This window comes from Phragmites australis, chromosome 5 (genome assembly GCF_958298935.1).
Source record: "Phragmites australis chromosome 5, lpPhrAust1.1, whole genome shotgun sequence".
In the NCBI taxonomy this organism is placed as follows: domain Eukaryota; kingdom Viridiplantae; phylum Streptophyta; class Magnoliopsida; order Poales; family Poaceae; genus Phragmites; species Phragmites australis.
The window spans coordinates 1,134,692-1,155,050 of NC_084925.1; the positions used below are offsets into that span (position 1 = coordinate 1,134,692).

Genomic DNA, 20,359 nt, shown 5'->3' on the forward strand with positions numbered 1-20,359 from the left:
ATAATATACAGGATTGTGTAAATATATTATAACAAGATTAATTTATAATTAACCCATCACACCTCTAAAATTAGTGAAACTACTTTTATTAATTTACTTACATTATATTTTATGTAGAAAAAATAATAATAGACATAAAAAATTAAATTACAGTATTATTTCTTAATATATTTACTTTCTACTTGTGAATTTTATAAAAATCAAAGAGAATTTATTTTATAAAAATCAAAGAGAAATTAATAAAACTTTAAATAAAATAAAATCAATTTTAAAGATTCCCTTAAAATACGTCCTATACAAGAAAGATATATATATTGACATGTTAAACTTTTCCTTACAATTCAATTTTTTTCTCCCTATATAATATGATGCAAACAACATTATTTTTTAAAATTCTTTCACAAAAGGTTTTTAAAATATTTTTAATGATTTTTTTAAAAAAATTGAATTTAAATTCGAAAATCAGTCGGACTGAAAAGCTCAGTAATTACAGTAATTACGGTTATCGACCGGTAACCGACCGACGAATTTTTAACCCTGGGGAAGACCCCCACTGTCCATCTGACTATAGCAAGCATCGGCATGTTTTCAGTGTCCCTTCCGATCTCCAATCCACACATGAATATGATCATATGAATGGTCTCTCCACACTCCACATCTGCATAACAATACTAGTACTACATTACTAGCGCTACGCTATACCATGCTAGAGGTGAGATGCATCACAAGCTTATTCATTTCCCTCACTGCTATACATCCTGAAGCAGTGAACTATCCAAGTGATTCAGCACAATCACAGCCTCTCATTATGCGCACCATAAAAAAGTAATGAGAAATAGGTTCGGTAGTATAATCTTCGTGCCCATCAAACAGCTTTACTGAGCGTGGGTGTAAGTATATCAATGTACGTATCAACTAAGCCAGAATCCAAATTCTAGGCAAAATCCTCAAATGAATTCAGTTAGTATATTACAAGTGAATTCATTTGAGGATTTTGCCTAGTGCACCACGGCAAAATCCTTCACAGGAAGCTCCAAAAATTATCAGGAACTTCAGCAAACTAATCATCTCCTTCAGGCAGCTGCGGGCCAAAGAACATAGCCACGCCCAGTGTACCAAGGGGGGCAGGGCAACTACAAACCGGGGGGGGGGGGGGATCCAAACACTAGACGTGGCCAGACAGAACATGACGACAGCCATGGCTGGGGGAACTGACACCCGTGTCACCCAGATCCCCAGATGAAGCAAAAGCGGGAAGCTTTCTGCTCCCACACCCAAACAAAGCGCTGCTTGTAGCAAAGCAGCAGGAGCAGTGATGCAGTTTTCCCCCTCACATCCACCGGATGGGCAACAACAGATCAGCTGTGACCTAACCACCCACTCTACAAATGCCACAAGCATTCCGGCCATGCAGATCTAATCACCAACCATGAACTGAAGAGCATAGCATCAACACTGGGCACTGAAAGGATTAATGGCGGATAATAATCGTCTTTTTCATCTGGAGCAAACCACAAAAAGGAGGAAGATTTGTCATCTCCTCACCACAGAAAATCAATCCATCTCACCTCTTCTTCTTCTTCTTCTTCTTCTTCTTCTTCTTCTTAACCTTAACGACGACGAGACCAACTCACTCATAGCAAAAGCACCACACGATGACAAGTAGTTCCCAACGAACCAAATCCCAGAACAAAAGTAAAAGAGTAAAAAGGAGCCTCCTATTATAGGAAGGAGGGCAGGCGCTCCAACCCAGATCGGCAAAACTAAAGCAATACTCCGAAGACAGAGAGATTTAGGCGAGATCTATAGAGACCAGGTGATCCATCACGCGGGGCAGTCGCGGGCGAGGTGGCCGGCCTCGCCGCAGTTGTAGCACGAGCGGTCGCCGCCGCCGCCGCCGCCGCCGCCGAACCTCCCGCCGCCACCGCCGCCGCCGGAGTTGTTGTAGCAGTCCCTCGCCATGTGGCCGGTCTGGCCGCAGTTGTAGCAGGCGCCGCCGCCGCCGCCGCCTCCTCCTCCTCCTCCGGCACCGCCGCTGGCGAAGCAGTCCCTGGCCAGGTGGCCAGGCTCACCACACTTGAAGCAACCGCCTCCACCGCCGCCGCCGCCATAACCACCACCTCCGCCTCCATAACCACCACCTCCGCCACCATAACCACCACCTCCGCCACCATAACCTCCGCCGCCATAACCACCGCCTCCGCCGTCAGCGCTGGGGCACTCCCTGGCCATGTGGCCCGGCTCGCCACACTTGTAGCACGCGCCAGGGCCGCCGCCGCCGCCGGATCTCCTCCCGCCGCCCCAGCTACCGCCGTAGCTGCGGCCGCCTCCGCCAGATCCGCCCCCGCCGCGGGAGCCGAAGCCCCCTCCGCCGCCACCGCCGCCGCCCTTGACGAAGGATCCGTCGGGGCCGGTGACGTCGACGGCCTTGGTGCGGCCGTCGTCGCCCTCGGAGACGGTGAACTCGACCTCCTCGCCCTCGGCGAGGGAGCGGAAGCCCTCAGACTTGATGGAGGATTGATGGACGAAGAGGTCCTCGCTGCCGTCCTCGGGGGAGATAAAGCCGAACCCCTTCGTGTCGTTGAACCACTTCACCGTCCCCCGCTGCCTCGCCGCCGCCGCCATCGCTGAGACCCCAACTGCTAGGGCTAGGGTTGGATCGATCTCTCTCTGATTTTTTTTTTCTCACCTCGCCGCGCGCGATCTTATCTGCTCGGGGACGGTGGGCTCGGGAAGGGAGGAGAATATTTATAGCCGGCGGCGGGGGATACGAGAAGGCGAGCAGGGGAAGGCGGGCCGATCGGACGGCTGGGATCGCTTCGTGGACATGGACGGACGGGCGATGTGGGCAAGCAGACACCGACTGGTGGGCCCACCTGGCAGGAACGGGCCGAGTGGACTCGACTCGACCCGGCCTGACAGCCCCCGCCAGCGCTGTGGGGTGGATTTCTGTCGACCGGTGGGGCCAGCACGAATGGTTAGTTGGATCAGGTATATGGAATTTTTACTTGCGGTCCTTTTGAAAAGCTTATTTCATAAATGGACCTTTGACGCCGTGGGAAGTATCCATTTCTTCATGGTCTATTTGTAAAATATAAGATTTTACAATTTATCACTGAATAAGTTGTGATATTTCTTATATAATATCTTTGTGTTGACGGCATATGAATCACATTTCATATGCCACCCTCATAATGAATAACATATTAGAGATTGGTTAGTTATTCAATGACATATTATAAATTTATTCTTGTAAAATATGTTTTTAAAAGAGTCAAGAAGTAAAAATTCTACTACGCACACGCACTTGTGACCCGTGAAATCTCAATATTTCGTACAATCAGTTAAAAGCCGTATAATCATGATATCATAGTATAAAAGCAGTATGTATTGCAATACATGCACCAAATCGATAGCCTAGCCCCGTGGCCAAGACGATCTTTAGTAAGGAAAATATGTAAATTATTGGTTGAGATGATCTCCTCTTATAACAGTATCTTTCTATATAAAATATAAGTTGGTTCTCGTGTTAGTTTTTCTCTTGTTTTTCTTATCTAATAAAAGAATTCTAAAATTCGAATAATTTATCTATTTTGCTATCCACCTTCATCCTTCAACCTCCCTATCTCGTTACCGGCTATAAATATAAGACCCATTTTATAAATAAAAAAATTAGGAAAAAAATTAGCGGATAATCTCCTCTTTTTTTGGATCTCATTTGAAATCAAACTATAGCATCGCTCTCGACATATTTGTTTACGCTCGCATGACGCATCCATATTTTAATATCTTGAGTTTATATTTGATATTACCGTATCCAATATTTATGTTTTCATTGCAACACACGAGAACTTACTTAGTAGTGATAACATGTAAGATGAGCTTCGCCGGGTTTGTTGGGGATTAATTTCCTTTTGGATTTTACCAGCAGTTTAGAGAAGATGGATTTTTAAAAAGCGTATGATTCACCCTGGAATTCGGTAGAAGAACAAATATATCTAGCCTATATTATTGACAGCAAAAGAAACTCTCTTATCACCATATCACTGAGAAATTACAGAGTTCGTTGGACTAATCTCTTGTAATCTTGATACACTGCACTAACCGTGTGAATGTGAAACCATGCGTCCTTTTGGCGAAAGACAACTCGCCAAATATAACCGCATCAACATGCAAGGCTCCTTTAATCTCCCTAATTTGTGAGAACATTGTTAGTATATAAGCACATAATTCTAATTCTTATGTATCGATGTACTTTTTTGTGTTTACTCAACGGAAGGCAACAAATTATTATTCAGCACAATAAATTCCGTATTTCGAAAATATTTCCTTTGCAATATGATGCTAATTAAAGTCCATGGCAATGCTATCTCAGATATTTATTTTATAAAAAAACACAATCACTAGCGTTTTTCTAGACAAGAGGGTTGTCACACACAGGAGGATGTTTTGCTATGTGCAAATCATTGTTATATGGTTACACAATAATTTGATACTACCCTCGATTTTCCCAAAATCCAACTTGAATAGCAATCTATATCAAAGTATAGTTACAGAACGTCGCAGCATTGATAAGCAAGTGCTCAATTACGAAAGGACGAGCTCGAAACGCGACATACCTGACTGCTGTGTGACTGTACCAGGGCCCGTGCCTTCACAGGATGCCCGGCCACCGTACGTATTCCGAGCGCAAGCTTTGCAGGTACGCCGGCCGGCCGGCCTTCTGCTGAGCTCCATGCCCATGCCGGCGATGGAAATGCGAAGAACGCAACGCAGCTAGCCACAAGCCATGGCGACGCCGAAGGCTGTTAACACTTGAGAGATTTGACAAGCCGAGACGGGATGACTTCATTGTGGCGACATCATGAACACATACATGCAGGGACGGACCCACATTGAAGATAGAGATGCATAAGATACCAATTAATTTTATATTTTTCAATAATATGTTATATGTATCAGATCCATAAGACATATTCTAACCTAGCAAATAGAACATCCAAATTTCAAACCTAGCAATTAAGACCCGGAACATTTTGATTTTAGATCCGCCACTGAACACATGGTGAGTTTGGTGTCCAGGTCCAGATACCGCTTGGCTTGAGCAAGTGTCTTCATGCTAGTATATCTCGTAATATCATGCATGCGCTGCAAAACAATGCATTTCATATAAATCATAAATGAACTGAGGGTTTCAAAGAAAATAGTAGTACCTATGCTTGAAAAATCAATCGGTCCAAAATACCATCAAGACAACATTTCCAGGTATCAACAAATAAGGGTAAAGGCCATACAACCATTTAGCATACCGTACAATTATTTTAGAGATTAAATGGAAAAAAACAGAAGCCAAATAGTGCCTATGCTCAAGTTCAGAGCAACGACCTGGGTAGCCATGGCAACAAAACAAAAATAACTCTGGAGGCAAATACAGCGTATTCTACAGAGGATTTGGACACAATACCAATATTCTAATCCGTCAACAGCCACTGTCATAAAAGGGTTTATCGTGTGTGCCATTGGCCTATAGCGGAATCTGGAAAGCAAGACTCACATACGGCATTGTCAGGCCGTTTTCCTAATCCAGATAAGAAATAAAGCCAACACACCAGCATAATTGTTGGCATCCTGACAACCTTGCCATCATCACAAGTCAAGAAAAGATGTGAGCGACAAGCGCAAATGCAAGTTTCCATCACAGCTCAGCATCTCTATTTATGGCCACTGGCTAAGCTATTGTTGTCTCATGATTTCCTCTTGCACATTCCTTGGCGTCCAAATGACTTATCCGTGCAGCATTCGCGTGATCAACTCTCATGATTAAGGACCTAACAATGAACTTCAACTATCGTGCCTTGCTGAGGATTTCCATTGTTAATGTGTCCTCCAGCTGCGAGAATAATGATGAGAAGGTACCTGCAGAGAAAAGAAAATAAGTGTCCTTGTCACCACGACAAACTACCCGCTCTTAATTTGCCTTACCAACAAGCAGAAAACATATTTGAGATATTGTAGTGCTGCTTGGCTAAGAATTTCTAAATGGAAGTGCCCTTGGTTTTAGAGTCCATTGGAATTACAGTAATGATGAGCTTTATGTAAATCTCTGTCTCTACGAGTATGCATATGTAGCACACATGAACAACGCATTATGTAGTAGTTTCAGCTTCATGCAATAAGAACAGAAGAGAACAATAAATAAAAAAAGGCAATAATGTTCTATTCAGCCATGAGATTATTACTTGAGGTTCTTTCTGGCTTGCCCTATTTTCTAGATTTGTAAACTTGTCTCTACAACCTGAATAATTGCATCCTCCATGGCGAGGACAGTCAATAACAAAAGAACTTGAAAACTGACATGCCATATGATCCGTATCTACAGGCTCTGCCTCCTACAGACCAACAGCCAATCTCTTAATGGTCCCTAAGACACCCTAGTGTCATTTATGTCTCCATCGTGGGATTAGCCACTAGCAGCTGTCTCGAGCCAGTGATAAATCATATGCAAGAGCCAGCCAGACACCAGTACCACTGCCACTCCCTCTTTACTGGATAGACAACTATTCATCAGGACCATTTCATGACTACTGGCTCAGCACAGCTTGACAAAGCTGGACTGGACACGCTACAGGATTTTCATATGCCAGCCTGTACATTTGGCACCTTATTGGCCCATCGATTTTTTTTTCTTGATCACCAGATTTCATCAGAATACAGTGCATATGATGTAGTAAATTACAAATAAAAAAGCAAGCCACAATCCTTGAGACATGCAAGAGTTACTAGCAACAACGGATTGAATTTCAGATCTCATGTTTCATGAATTACGCAGATCATTCCTTTTGATTCAACTGTTCTATACAGTAGATGGAAAGGACATGAATAGCTCAACATGCAGGCACCATGGATTTTATGTGTACTCGATTGGAGAGGGAGAGTATAATTTACATAGGAAACTACATGAAGACCAAGCACCTACAAGCACATCATATCTTAAAGCAAACTAATAAAGGTGTTTCAGCATGTTTTGGGTCATGAAATGTGTCAATAGTGACATAAAGACCATGGGGCATTGGGGCCTACCTGATTGTGCTTTATTCAATAATGAACCCCTGATTAGGAGGGTCCCAGGAATCTGTTCAAACACCTACACGACAAAAAAAATAATGATAAATAATTTGTAACAGGAAAAATAACCAAGGATCAGACATAATTTTTAGTCGACATACCATAATACGGAAAGATGCACCCTTAACAACACTCTGTAACTTCGCAGAGCTGTCTTCCAGAGAACTGGCAGAATAATCACCGTGTAATATTGTAGCCTCATTCTGCTCATCTGACAATGTGACCTAAACAGATATTCCATGCAACTATTAACAAGACAACATACCAAAAAAAAATTATAAATACCAAAGGGATCAGTTTATATATCTGTTCTACTGAAATTTAGGAAACAGAATAGGTAGCATATTAATAAAGAATCTTACATCGATAGAAAATGACAGAGAATCAGTTTTGCAAGATAAATTAGAAGCAAGGAAAAAAGCCTCAGCTGATTTCAGAACTTGGAACGCACCATATCCGCGTCTAAGACCCTGAATTCATAGTGCAAAGGACATGTTGTAAAACGGAGGTTAGACAAAATGCCAAAAAAAACTAATAGTAGCAATAATTCAGGCATAAAAATAGGCATTCAGGAAATTGGGGTGAGACAGGGAAATTTCTGAAACAGGTTAGTCAACAAGTTTACTTTAACCAAATTACAAGGTTAACCAGGCAAATAAGTAGTTAAACAAAAAACAAACAAGCTGATCATCTAAATCGTGCTACAGTACACTGTTTTGATGTAGGAGCCTCATAGAACACAGCAAAACTATAATGGTTAAATGTCTAAAAAAATGCAGTACGTGATTGAAAAAAGAAAACACTTCGCATTATGATTGGCCAGGTCATAGTAAAAAATTGAGATATTAAATTTTAGTTCATCGAAAGCTAGTTGAACAATTTATTGAACTGAACGACAAAACGTATGATAAAGGAAGAAAAGGAGACGTGATGCCAACCTGAAGCGTAAAAGAATGGTGGGCTTTTGCTGGAGTACTGGATCTAAGAACTGTTCTTCTTGGAGCAATGAATGACCAAGCAAGGCCCCATCTAGCTGTTTGACCTTGCACAAATTCGGTGGTTTTCACAACTGAGGCTCCAGCCTCACGGACTTTTGAGATCAATAATTTTAAGTTTGCTTTTCTACCCACCATCGAGGTAAACCACCTAAATAAAAGATTGCAGAAACGTCATGAACTGATGAACAGAATACAGTACTCTAACATTGTATCACCACAGTAGGGTAAGCTTTAGATCACCTGAAAGAGTTCTTAAGGGAAACACTGTCTTCAATGATACGTGTTATAAAGGCCAGCTCGCCACCAGGGCAAACCATCTCTTCAGTGGTCCCACCACATGATGTTCTTGGGTTAAGACCTGCTTCCTCTATGCTATCAAAGAATGGTGGATTGCACATACAGAAGTCAAAGCTCTCACCCTCATTTACAACACCCACAAGGATATGTGGTTTTGACTTTGCTAGATCATCCACTGGCTCTAAAGTGTTCTCCCTGGCAGCTTCACTGGCAATTGTGTCAGATTCAGAGGCAAAGGACACTGCATTTGCATTTCTGATCTCAATTAGCTCTGCTAGGTGTGGGTTGCTCTCCACATTCTTCTTAGCCCATTCAAGAGCAACATCAGTCACATCTACAAACAAAAGGGCACTCGACTACTTGAGCATACATCTCTGTCATTTAATTAACTAACTAATGAACCCTTGGCCAATGCTTTACAAGAACGCTAGTTACAAAAGCTCAAAAAAACGTACCAGATCCAACAAAGCTCCAGCCCAGTAAAGATGCCCCAAGGAGAGGGTAGATGCAGTTGGCACCTGTTCCTATATCAACGCCCCTCACCCTCCCACTTGAGCTGGATATTGGTGGTATCAGATCTGAAGAGAGAAGATCCTCAATCCAGTGGATGTAGTTGGACCTGTTTGGAACAGTAGGGCAAAGCTGTCCATCTGGAATCCACCTAACAGTAATTAAGATTAAAAAATCATGTTCAAATAAGTAGACGTAACTATATTAAACAAGGATATCAGTCATAAACAGTATTGCATGGAAATTACCTCCAAAACACAAGAAGGGCAAACAGTGTGCACATCATACAAACTTTGATGGCTTTTTTCAATCAAATCCTTATAAGAAGCCAATAATTTTTAAGAAAGATATTACTTGCACTTTGGTCGTACAAGCATTTCTATGTCCACCAATTTACACTTGGAAAACAGTGTGGGATATTTTCTGAAATGTCTGGCAGAATAGATGTCCACAAGTAGCTCAATTTTTACTCAAGTGCCACAAATACGACACGGATACCGTGCTTTTGAATTCAGTGGAAATACAGTAGAGTGCAGCGTGACACTGATAACAAGGTGAAAAAAGTCTAATCATATCATCTGTCAGCTAATGATTCATCCAACGCCACATAGAAGAATTTTCAAAACATAGCATCAGCATTTTTTTTGTCCATGTGGGTACTGCAGCAAGACAACCCAGATGATCTCTTACAAATTACAAAATGTAGTGGTACCCAACACTGAAGTTGAACCAGATGTCAAATTCTCTAGCTCTGAATTCAGTTCGCATAGTAGCATCAGCAGTTCATGAAACTCGAATTGGGCACAAGTACACGAAAATGCAACAAGCCAAAATTCATGTATGCATCACGAGTACATGGAAATGCTACAGGTCAAAATTCATGTATCCATCATGCATCATAGATTCATAGCTGATTTCAATTTTCAAGAGAGCCGAATACGGTTCAACAATTCAGCAAGTGCAGTATAATTAGCAGCAAAGGTCGGTTAGGTGCTTAGGTTAGGGTATAGGGGAAATGCGGGAGGCGAGTAATGGGGGTGCCAGCGCCACCAACCAGTTGACGCCGTGGTCGTGGAGGAGGAGGACGCGCGTGAGCTCGCGGGTGGCGGCGAAGTCGGCGAAGTCGATGGATGCGCGGCCGCGCTCGGAGACGGAGACGAAGGGGCGGAAGGAAGGGTAGAGCTCCGCCAGCGCGGCGAAGTCCGGTGCGGCATAGGCGTACCGGTTCCGCGGGTGGATCGACGGCGCCTCCGAGCCGTCGCGCCGGCGCCGCTTCCGGCCACCGCCCATCTACGGATGGATGGAGCCCTGACAGGTGCTGGCCGAGCACCGGAGGCACGGCGGGGGACGCGGACGACGGGCAGCGAGCAAAGGGATTTTCCAGAGCTGGGCCTTCCACATTGAATGGTCTTTGGGCTCCTAGCCTGGCCCATTATTTTCTTATCCATCACCTTTCTACTATTTCCACAAAGGTGCCGTTTGGATGAATGGTGGGATAGGGAGAGAAAAATGAGAAAGGTTATGAAGCTGTGGGTTTAGAATAACGATACTAAATTATAATACTATTTCTATGTTTGGGTATGTTAGGTTTGGATTTGAGATTGAAACTTGAAAGGACCAAAATGCCCATGCATCTCTGTCGAACAAATCAGAAACGGAAAGCTCGATCACTTCTATGGAATCGAGCAACATTGTAATGGGTCACGATAACATCTTGTAGCTTCTGTTGGACCTTTACCATGACACGGGGTAAGAATTACAGACAAGATAAGCTACAGGTAAAAAAAGTAGCAAATCTCACAACATCAGGGGTTGACGGCTGACCACATCCTCGATAACCCATGTCACGCCCCTTCGTCGATGCCTACGGAGCTCCGCACTAGCAGCTCAGGTGTGCCTCCTCAGCCGTATTACCTGTGATGGGGATCGAAGCGAGGTGTCGTCCCAACATGCTAAATGCTTGGATGAGCGATTGGACGATGCTATGTTGCTGTGGGAAGGTACGCCCTCTCATCCTCTGCACAGCATGCGTTTGCCCATTGCTTTCCACATCAGACAGCGGCGGATTCAGGCGATGAATGTGGTGAGGGCTCGGAAAATACGAGGAACAAGATTAATTTGGTCCACCACTTATTTCCAGTCCATAACTCATATCTCCCACTGAGATAAAATCGGTGGGATAAGAGATCTCAATATCCTACTCCTAGACCTTCTTCTTTTCCCAAACCCTTCAACCAAACATTAGATTAAACTCATCCCACCCGCCATTTCCCATTCCCACCCCTCATTTCCCATAATCCAAACGGCACAAAAAAAAAAGATGTCTATGCTATTCCAGTACCTAGCGGTGGATCTTCGTGGGGCGGGAGAGACTCAAGCCCCACTTACTGGTTGCTACTGTCCTATAACCCTCTCTATTATTATTATTATTTTCTTTCAAAAAAGAGATCCACACTCACACAGTTACACATAAGTTGCACGAGTATCTCCGGAGGAGCGCCGGGGCTCAAACCTGAATGGCTTCCTCGAGAGATGCCTCTAGAAACCAGTTGGTTCAGCGGCCCTCTCCATTATTTAGTATAAGAGAAGATGAAGATAAGGTGGAAGAGACGGAGGAAGAAGAAAACTAGCTGCATCTAATACCCAGCGGTGATTCTTCAGGGGCGGGGGAGACTAAGCATACCTTACCGGCTGCCACATCCCAATAACCTCTCTCTATTATTTATAAAAGAAGATGTAGATATGGTGGAAGAGTAGGAGGGAGAAGAAAATCAACTATCCTTCATCACTTCGCCCCGTGCCAATACACAAGTGTATATTGATTCATCCTCTAAAAAAAAGTGTATATTTATTCATTCATTGTCTCTAAATATATTGTTGTGTTTTGCTTTATTTATAGAAATAGCATTTGAGAATACTTCAGGGGGTAATTACAAATGAGTTGGTCATTCTTGTCTCTGTTTTTTTTAAGATCATCATTGTATCCCGTGATTCCATTTGATTGAACAGCCATGTTTCTCCCAAAGATACGAACATCAAAAGGAACTCTGGAGATATGGAGAGGCGTAAAATGGCGACTCCACAAATGAGAACGGGATTCGCGCGCGACCTCAAACACCAACAGCAGTGCCTTTGATCCCGAAAGCCAAGTGTTGGGAACATGCATGGAGAAGAGGGAAAAGGTTATTGGAATCATACAGCTTGCAATGCAACCCTACAGAGACCGCATCGGTTCGACGAAAATACAAGTCCAAGTAGTCACGATTTTAAGCAAAGAATCATGTAGTCATAACCAAGGATACGAACCTAACTAAATGTATTTCATATTTTTTGAGTTTTAGATATTTTTATATTCATTTTAGATTCTTTCAGTCAATTTATCAATATAACTATTATCCTTTCGCTATTTTTCTGAAATTTTGCAGAAAAAATTTATGTGCACGTATATATACGTATATATATATATGTATGTATCCATATATATATATGCGTATACATATGTGCACGTATACATACATATATGCATATATACTGATACACATATGTATCTATATATATATATATATAGACACACACATACGTGAGACACATATAAATAGTACATATATATTAATTTGACTTCTAGAATTACTCTAATTCTTAACCCTTTAATATATATAATAGATTCGACATGTCAGTTTGGCTGATGAAAGAGAAGGTACGCAGAAATACCCAAGCAAATGGCCATGGCCTCACAGACGGGACGAGATTAGGCATAACTGTAACTAAAAAACCTACCTTCAATGTTACAACTATGCCAACCTATGTTAAAAGTTAAGTACGATGACTAAGCTAACTGATTTATAAAAAAATATTAAGATAAAAATAATTTTTAGATGCGAGAATGATTTATTCCGATCTCTGTACAAGACATGCACATAACCATCTATTATTACAAATTTTCAGCTATAAGTTAAAAAAAATCAACAAATAGCAAAACTAAAAAGAACCAAACACAAACATAAACATGATAAAAGGTAACTTCAAAGTCGGAGCCTCTAGGCAAGATAGAGTCTGACTAAGTTTTGCCGCTTTCCTCTCCTCTCCCTATCTCTCTCCTTACGTGTGGTGAAAACAAATGACTGAGGGACTATAACAAATGGGAGGTCATGCACGCCACTTTATACACAAGCTGTCGCATATTGAAAGGACCAAGAATTTAGATATATATATATATATATTTAAAATAGACATATATATTTTATATTTTAAAATTTTTAAAAAATGAAAACACTCCCGATCCCAAGCAGACGCGGGGAGAATACCGCCACGATCCTGTTCTATGCGCGTGCGCCTGATACGTGGGGCCCCACATTGACTCAAAATTTTCTTGTTAATTTTTTCCTCAAATTTTTCTCGTATAAATTTTTCTTTTGCAAATTTTTATTTTTTCTTGTTAATTTTTTTGAAAAGTTTTGACAGAAAATTTTTTGTCGCGAAAAAGACTTTCCAAAAGGAAACGTGAGGGGCTGTCAAAAAGAGGGCGCGAGTTCCCGTCCCCCGCGCGCGCGCGAGAATTAGAATCGTCCATAATATCGCCCACTGGCACGCGGCACATGAGCACATCCCGTCTCCCTCCCTACCAGGAAACGCAGCCACGTCCCTGCACGCCGTCCGTGCACCACCGGGTCTTCCACCGCCACGTCTACCACCGAGCGGGAGCGAATATCCGCTCCAACCCGAGGTCCGCTGCTTAACCCAACCCCAGTTACCGTGGTCCCCATCAGAGTTGCCGCCGACTAGAAGAATCCAAGGCCCTCCCCGCTTGTCAGTCACGTGGTTCTCGCCTTCACTGGAGACCTGACCATGGTTCCCCTAACCCCACCGCCTTACCCCGGGTTAGCGCCCCCGCCGTGGGATCTCGACACGTGTTCCGATCAGACGGCGGACGCGGCACCCGCCATAGATATCTCCCCTCCGAGCCGGCTATTTAACCGCACCGGGTCTCCCCTTCCCATCCGCCACAGCACACGGAGAGAGGACAGAGAAAAAAAACCCCCAAATCCCAGAACCCTAGGCGGCGAAGGAGATGGCGTCGAACCCCCGCGTGTTCTTCGACATGACCGTCGGCGGGCAGCCGGCGGGGCGGATCGTGATGGAGCTGTACGCGAGCGAGGTCCCCCGCACCGCGGAGAACTTCCGCGCGCTGTGCACGGGCGAGAAGGGCGTGGGGAAGAGCGGGAAGCCGCTCCACTACAAGGGCTCCACCTTCCACCGCGTGATCCCCGACTTCATGTGCCAGGGCGGCGACTTCACCCGCGGCAACGGCACCGGCGGCGAGTCGATCTACGGCGAGAAGTTCCCCGACGAGAAGTTCGTGCGCAAGCACACGGGCGCGGGCGTGCTCTCCATGGCCAACGCCGGGCCCAACACCAACGGGTCCCAGTTCTTCATCTGCACCGTGCCCACCCCCTGGCTCGACGGCAAGCACGTCGTCTTCGGGCAGGTCGTCGAGGGTCTCGACATCGTCAAGGCCATCGAGAAGGTGGGCTCGCGCGGCGGCGCCACCCTCAAGGAGGTGAAGATCGCCGACTGCGGCCAGCTCTCCTAGATCTATCTATCCCTTTCCGTCGAGTCCGCGTGCGTCGCTTTCGTTCGCTCTGAAATAAGATGGTGATCTGACTATCTGAGTTGTGGTCGAGTCGAGTCGTTTCTTCTATCCATCCGATCGATCCATGTGTTGTGGTGTCCGTCCGTGGCTGAATTAGCAGGGCTCTATCTAGGTGGATCTGCGAATCCAATCCGGTGTGATGGTCTAATTCGTGTCTATGCTGCTATGGTACGATCCATTCCATGATGGTTCCTTCTACGATAGTATCTGAAACCTCACCTTTGGTGTTTGGGAATCTCTGGATTTTGTTAATTTCTTTGCACCGCTTTATCCACTTCCAGTTGGGACCTTCACCTCCATTACTGCGAGGTCACTCGCTGATGGTAATGGAGGAAGTCTCGGAGCGGCACCAACGGCGACGGCAGGGGCGGAAAATACGTTCGTGGATTTGATCGCTGAGCGGATTCGATGCTCGTCGTCACGCCGTGTGTGTGGGGGTTGATGCGACTTTATGGTAAGCGAGCAAAGGTGTGGACGGCTCGAGGCCTTGCTTTGGATGGAATTGATTGGCGGGCATCGGAATCGGCATCGCGACGTCACTGACGTATAGGTCTGGTCCCGCGTGTCAGTGACGAGTGGGAAGTCGGAAGATGTCGTCCTCCGCTCGGGGGTGCAAGTGGCCGTGCCGGACGGGACGGGCAAACTCTTATCTTTTGGTGGTTACTTTAGGGAGCGGACCCTGGCAAAGTGCAGCTAATGCTGTTTCATGACAGGAGAGGTCCTTCTCAGCACCATCAGTCCCAAAAACATCGAGACTTCCCACTCGTCTGCTACAAGTACAAATGGACTGGACCGGAAGCAGGAGGTGGTGTGATAAACTAGTCACGAGTCCGGCGTAGACAGGCCGTTTCATCGACGAGCACAACGGGTGTGCTGGGCTGGGCTCCCATGGCATAAACGTAAAACACATTATAACCGATTAGTTGTGTGCATAAAAAATAAATAATTAAATGTATTTATGTAATCTGAAGATATGATTTGTCTTTGGTGCGGGATAGACACTCTTAGCTCTTTTTTTATGTGTTAAATAGATGCTAAAAAAGTACAATTGAAGAGTACATACTTTAGTATAATGATAAATATAGCATCGAAGAATAAAACCTTTTATATATAAGGGATTAATCCTATACTTTAAAGATTAAAAATTCATGTATAAAGACAATAAGAGCTTTTTCATGTGAATGTTAAAATATGTGTATGAGAAATAAATATTTCCTCAAGCAAATGGTAAGAACTGCAACTGCACTTCATCCTACAACTTTTTACTATCGTCAAGGCGTGTTACCTCTTATTAAGGCTAACCGTCACTTCATCTTACAATTTTTCAATACAGTGAAGACGCATTGCCTCTTGTCGAGGTAAACCGTCACTTCGTCTTACAATTTTTACGACCCGACCCGAAGCAGGAGGTGATGCGACAAACTAGTCATGAGTCCGGCATAGACAGACCGTTTCATTGACGAGCACAACGGGTACGCCCTGGTGGACATGTCTCTTCTCCCTCCCATGGCATAAGCGTAAAGCTTGTCATCGACTTGATGACCACGAAGAACAAACACCGTAATAGGAGGGAGAAGAGGCAACCTGAAGAATTGACTGACGAAAAGTCTGAAGAACCTGAAGCTGTGCGAGATGGACAGAGGCGGGAATGGTCCAAACGCAGAGCCAAGCCAAGTAGCCAAGTATTTGGGCCAGAATGGGTGAAGTAATGTGTTTTCTCTCTGGCTCAGAGTGGCGTGCGTAGGTTTTACTTTCGTGGAGAGGAAGATGTATCAAGCAAGAGTACGGTGACCGGTAAGAAACGAACGGCAATTACGAAGAAAGAAAAACTGGAGGGGCACGGCATGTCCACGTGGCTCTAAATTTTTTTATTGATTTGTCACTCTTAACAAATGACAATTACCTGCTAAGACTTATATGTGAGCTAATCTAAATCTATGTAACTGGACTCAGATGATAAATTAGGTACTAAACAGAAGCTCTAAAAGAGCCCTAGGCTCCCGAAGGAATCCCACCCAGAAATATTGTGTTGTTGTTTACGAGTCACAAGTTGGTCTTGCCACGTCATTGGCAATATTTTTGAAATGGGAATGTAATTTTATAAATATTAAAAAAATCCCACCACCAACAACACAAGACAAAAAAACATCAAGAGCCCAACATGATGGTGATAGGAAGGAATTATAGGAAATGTAACCAGTAATCGCTTGATGAAAAGATACTGTACTATGGAATTCCTGCAGTGGCAATACATACACACAAACAATTAATTAATTAATTAATAGTGGTGATACTAGCACTAGTTTATACCGATCAAAATCTCACAATATTACAAGATTGAGACGAGCACTCGCATCATCAATCCAGACATGAATATGAATATGAATATGAATACTAGCTTGCTATCTTGTCATCGCAAAACAATTCTCTACTAGAACAAGTGATACCAGTACTAGTCCGATTCGACTAGCCTGCCACGCTCAAAACTTGCACGCCTATCATTATCCTCCTCACCCCGCGCGCCGCGTCCTGCTCGACACCAACGGCGAGGCCACCTTGGCCCGCAGGATCTCCAGCCGCCGCCGCCGCGCCACCGCCGCCACCGCCGCCTTCTGCAATGCAGCCCGCAGCTGCCCCTGTCGGCACCACTCCTCCGCCGCCGCCGCCCTCGCCCTCGCCGCGGCATCGTCCTCCTCCCCCTCCGGCGCACGCGCCGGCTCGTTCAGGTCCAGCCCCAGCCCCGGAGCCGGGCGGGGGTTGGCGCGCGCCTGCGTCGTCCCCTGCCGCTGCGCCATCATCCGCAGCTTCAGCGCCTGCTCTTGCTCCCGCTTCTCCCTCACCTGCGAATGCGACACGTAGCGAGCCTCAGTCAGTTCCTTCTACCTCCCCTTTCCTTCCCTTGCAATTCTTTCCTTGTTCACGTATGTATCCATGACGACATGTGGCATGAGGCCTAAATTGGGAAAGGCAGGAGCTTAAAAGGGGAAAGGCAATCAGGGAAGGGAATTTTTTTGGTGCTCTTACTATGGATGGTCAATGACAATGGGAAAGATTTCCTTTTTTTTAGGGAACGGAAAACACTGAGAGATTGTTTGGAAAGGTCTCGTCTTTCTTGGGAGAGTTGGAGTGGTTGCCGCCGTGCTGCCAACACGCAATCGCCCCACCAACGAGTGAGCAGCAAGAAACCGTGCTCCTAGCTAGTCTCCTACTGCAGTACAGTCACTCCCTCCGTGGTGATCACGAGTACTGGATGTGGATGGGCAGAGAGGTGGAGCGAAAAGAAATCGCACCTTGTGCAGTTGCTTCAAGCTCTCGTTCGTGCTCCTCGAGCTCTGCAGCCGAGCTCTATACTCCTCGATCTGCTGTTTTTTGTTTTTTTTTTGGGGGGGGGGGGGGGATTAACAAGCGCAGAAAATTTAGTGTTAGAATTTGAAACAAACAGTGCGGATTTCTTTCTAATCGCTCGAGGTAATTCGAGCTCACTAATCACGAGATTAATCTTACAGGATTAAGAAAGAGAAGGAAGAGCTGACCTTGAGGAGATGCGCCTTCTCCTGGGACAAGCTCGCGACCACGCCGTGCTGCTCCTGCACCCACTGCAAGTAAACAACAGATTTTTTTCCCCCGAAAAAAGGAATCGAAAAGCAAGCGAGCAAGACGAGAAACAGCAGATCTCGCGGCCGGCTCACCTCCGCGTGCGTCCTGGCCTTCTTGGAGAAATCCTCCTCCACCACCGCCGCATCGTCCCCGCCGCTCTCCGGGAAGGCGAGCGGCGTGTCGGGGCTGGCGGCCCCGTCGCCCCTCTCCGCGACTGCGGCAGCGGCGACGGCGGGCTTGTTGTCCTCCAGCACCGACCTCAGCCGGCGCCGGCCCCACGAGGGAATCTCCGGTGCCTCCCGGCAAAAACGCCGCCGCCGCCGCCGGTCCCGCCCGCGCAGGATGCGCTTAAGGCCGCAGAGAATGGCGGCCACCTCCAGCTCCGCCTCCGTGAGCTCCTCCTCCCACGCCGCCGCCGCCGCCATGGGGATTGGGATCTTATCCTCGCGCGGACGCGGAATCGGTCGGGCACCACGAGACGAAGCAACCGCGAGCGAGCGAGCGTGCGCGTGCGATGTGTGCGGGTTGCTTGCTCTTCTCCAAGCCCTTGATGGCTTAATAGCGGGCGGGCGCGCGGCGTGGCGCCACGTGGCGGGGCGGGCGTGGGGATTAGGGAGGCGGGCGAGGAGAATGACAGGTGGGGCACCGGCGTGGCACTCCGTAGATTCTAAGTCCCCAGTGCCACTGAACAGCCCCAGTTTTTCAGTTGCTCTTGGGTGTGAACGAGAGACTGAGCGAATATAGTAAGTTTGGAAAAAAGAGTATTTATTTGTTTGTAAGAATGAATATAATTATTATATGGAGATGTTTGATGGTTTATATGGGTGGATGTAGTGATTTTGCATAGACTAATGAGTGGGTCCGTTGCAGTCCTGTAGCAGATACAGCGTATCCACCGAGTTAGACTCCAGCTGTATAATTGCATCTACAAATGTAAGGAAAAATAATGCATGTCAAACGACATTCTTCACAAGAATATACGCATGAACAGAGCCATAATGCCACCGATACGGGCAACCAAACATGTTCTTAGGGTCTGATTGATTACCCGCATGAGAGTAACCAAACATGCCCCTCATGTTAGCTCCTTCAAAAGTTTGGTTGTCTTCATACACTGTTCTAGTCTGATTTGATGGATACAAATGTATACCCACAGTTTAACTCGATGAATGTAGGTTATTGCATCCACTCATACAGACAGGTTTACTTGTCAGTGTTGTAAAATCTCTCAACTCTTATATTCACTTTTATGGTCTCAGATTCGATCAACCAAACAAAAAAATCAGCTCAGCCTGTCCAAACAGATACAACTAATCAAACAATTTCTTTCAATAATTATGACTCTGCTCAGCCTCTTCTCCCAACTTGCATATACGCTCTATGTGGGTAACAATTACACATGTTTTTTGCTGGGTTTCCTTTTTTCCTTTGGATTTGGATTTATCTGACTGCAGAGTTGCTTTATCCCTCTTATGTGCAATTTACGCAATAGATTTTTAATAAATGGGATTTGGATTTTTTTTGCAATCTATTTACTTTCAAGGGATCTATCTGTATAACTCTCTTTTTTAAAGTCCATGTATTACGACGGGTTGAGGTAGATACGTAGTTCTAATATGCAATATTATTCTTGAAACGAACGGGCGGATTTGGGTATTGTATTAATATAGCTAACTTTTGAAGGAGCGATTAATATAGCAACCTTTTGAAGGAGCGAACGTGAGGGTTGCCTACGCGGCACTCTAATACTGTGGCATCTGTTAAGGCATACTATGCTATGTGCTTATGGCTAGATATTTAAAGAAAAAGAGTCTTAAGTACTTATATATAAATTATAATTTTTAATACAAACAAAAATTATATATACTTAAATACGATTAACTGTGTTAAAACCGGCAACAAGAGTGGAAAGAGGAGGTTGGAGTTGACTTCAACTGACATTGGGTAGGCTATGACTCCGAGTGAAATAAACATAGGAGTTGCCTGTTCCAGTCCTGACCAGCCGGCGGTGGCGTTCGACCTCAACTTGCCGCCGCACGAAACGCGGTGCGCTCCTCCTCCACCTCCGGCGGACATCCCCGCCCGGCAGCCATCGCGGATACAATCCTTTGCCCAAGTTAAATTCCAAACTCACAATGCGTGGTGATTAATTTGTCGATAAACGAACGAACAAACACGGCCA

At 45.1% G+C, this 20,359-nt stretch overlaps 4 protein-coding genes across 9 annotated transcripts; 1 reads left to right on the forward strand and 3 right to left on the reverse strand.

Annotated features, from left to right (window-relative positions):
• Positions 1 to 1,471: 1,471 nt before the first annotated feature.
• On the reverse strand, positions 1,472 to 2,941 carry LOC133918249 (glycine-rich protein 2-like). The gene has a single exon (XM_062362016.1). The coding sequence runs from the start codon at positions 2,623 to 2,625 to the stop codon at positions 1,825 to 1,827; it is 801 nt and encodes a 266-aa protein (XP_062218000.1). The 5' UTR covers positions 2,626 to 2,941; the 3' UTR covers positions 1,472 to 1,824.
• Positions 2,942 to 5,258: 2,317 nt separating this feature from the next.
• Positions 5,259 to 10,316, reverse strand: LOC133918248 (uncharacterized). Its single transcript, XM_062362015.1, has 8 exons — positions 9,985 to 10,316; positions 8,876 to 9,081; positions 8,364 to 8,754; positions 8,064 to 8,271; positions 7,488 to 7,595; positions 7,227 to 7,349; positions 7,081 to 7,144; positions 5,259 to 5,916 (listed from the first exon to the last, which is right to left on the reverse strand). Exons 1-8 carry the CDS (start codon positions 10,218 to 10,220, stop codon positions 5,846 to 5,848), a joined length of 1,407 nt encoding a protein of 468 aa, XP_062217999.1. The 5' UTR covers positions 10,221 to 10,316; the 3' UTR covers positions 5,259 to 5,845.
• Positions 10,317 to 13,918: 3,602 nt separating this feature from the next.
• LOC133918252 (peptidyl-prolyl cis-trans isomerase) lies at positions 13,919 to 14,815 on the forward strand. The gene has a single exon (XM_062362023.1). The coding sequence runs from the start codon at positions 13,999 to 14,001 to the stop codon at positions 14,518 to 14,520; it is 522 nt and encodes a 173-aa protein (XP_062218007.1). The 5' UTR covers positions 13,919 to 13,998; the 3' UTR covers positions 14,521 to 14,815.
• A 2,008-nt stretch (positions 14,816 to 16,823) lies between these two features.
• LOC133918250 (uncharacterized) lies at positions 16,824 to 18,719 on the reverse strand. 6 transcript variants are annotated; one of them, XM_062362020.1, is made up of 4 exons: positions 18,270 to 18,718; positions 18,114 to 18,167; positions 17,871 to 17,939; positions 16,824 to 17,420 (listed from the first exon to the last, which is right to left on the reverse strand). In XM_062362020.1, exons 1-4 carry the CDS (start codon positions 18,600 to 18,602, stop codon positions 17,091 to 17,093), a joined length of 786 nt encoding a protein of 261 aa, XP_062218004.1. In that variant the 5' UTR covers positions 18,603 to 18,718; the 3' UTR covers positions 16,824 to 17,090. The 6 variants fall into 6 exon arrangements, with proteins under 6 accessions (XP_062218004.1, XP_062218002.1, XP_062218001.1 ...); XM_062362018.1 differs by having other exon boundaries at positions 18,114 to 18,176; XM_062362017.1 differs by having other exon boundaries at positions 17,871 to 17,942; positions 18,114 to 18,176.
• Between the last annotated feature and the right edge of the window lie 1,640 nt (positions 18,720 to 20,359).

Coding starts and splice junctions, on each gene's coding strand:
- LOC133918249 (XM_062362016.1), bottom strand. CDS start 2,625: ATGGCGGCGGCGGCGAGGCAGCGGGGGACGGTGAAGTGGTTCAACGAC.
- LOC133918248 (XM_062362015.1), bottom strand. CDS start 10,220: ATGGGCGGTGGCCGGAAGCGGCGCCGGCGCGACGGCTCGGAGGCGCCG. Junction 9,082..9,984: donor CACGACCACGGCGTCAACTG/GTTGGTGGCGCT, acceptor AATTACTGTTAG/GTGGATTCCAGATGGACAGC. Junction 7,350..7,487: donor CTCTGTCATTTTCTATCGAT/GTAAGATTCTTT, acceptor ATATCTGTTTAG/GTCACATTGTCAGATGAGCA.
- LOC133918252 (XM_062362023.1), top strand. CDS start 13,999: ATGGCGTCGAACCCCCGCGTGTTCTTCGACATGACCGTCGGCGGGCAG.
- LOC133918250 (XM_062362017.1), bottom strand. CDS start 18,602: ATGGCGGCGGCGGCGGCGTGGGAGGAGGAGCTCACGGAGGCGGAGCTG. Junction 17,943..18,113: donor AGAAGGCGCATCTCCTCAAG/GTCAGCTCTTCC, acceptor AACAAAAAACAG/CAGATCGAGGAGTATAGAGC. Junction 17,421..17,870: donor GCTTGAAGCAACTGCACAAG/GTGCGATTTCTT, acceptor TCGCATTCGCAG/GTGAGGGAGAAGCGGGAGCA.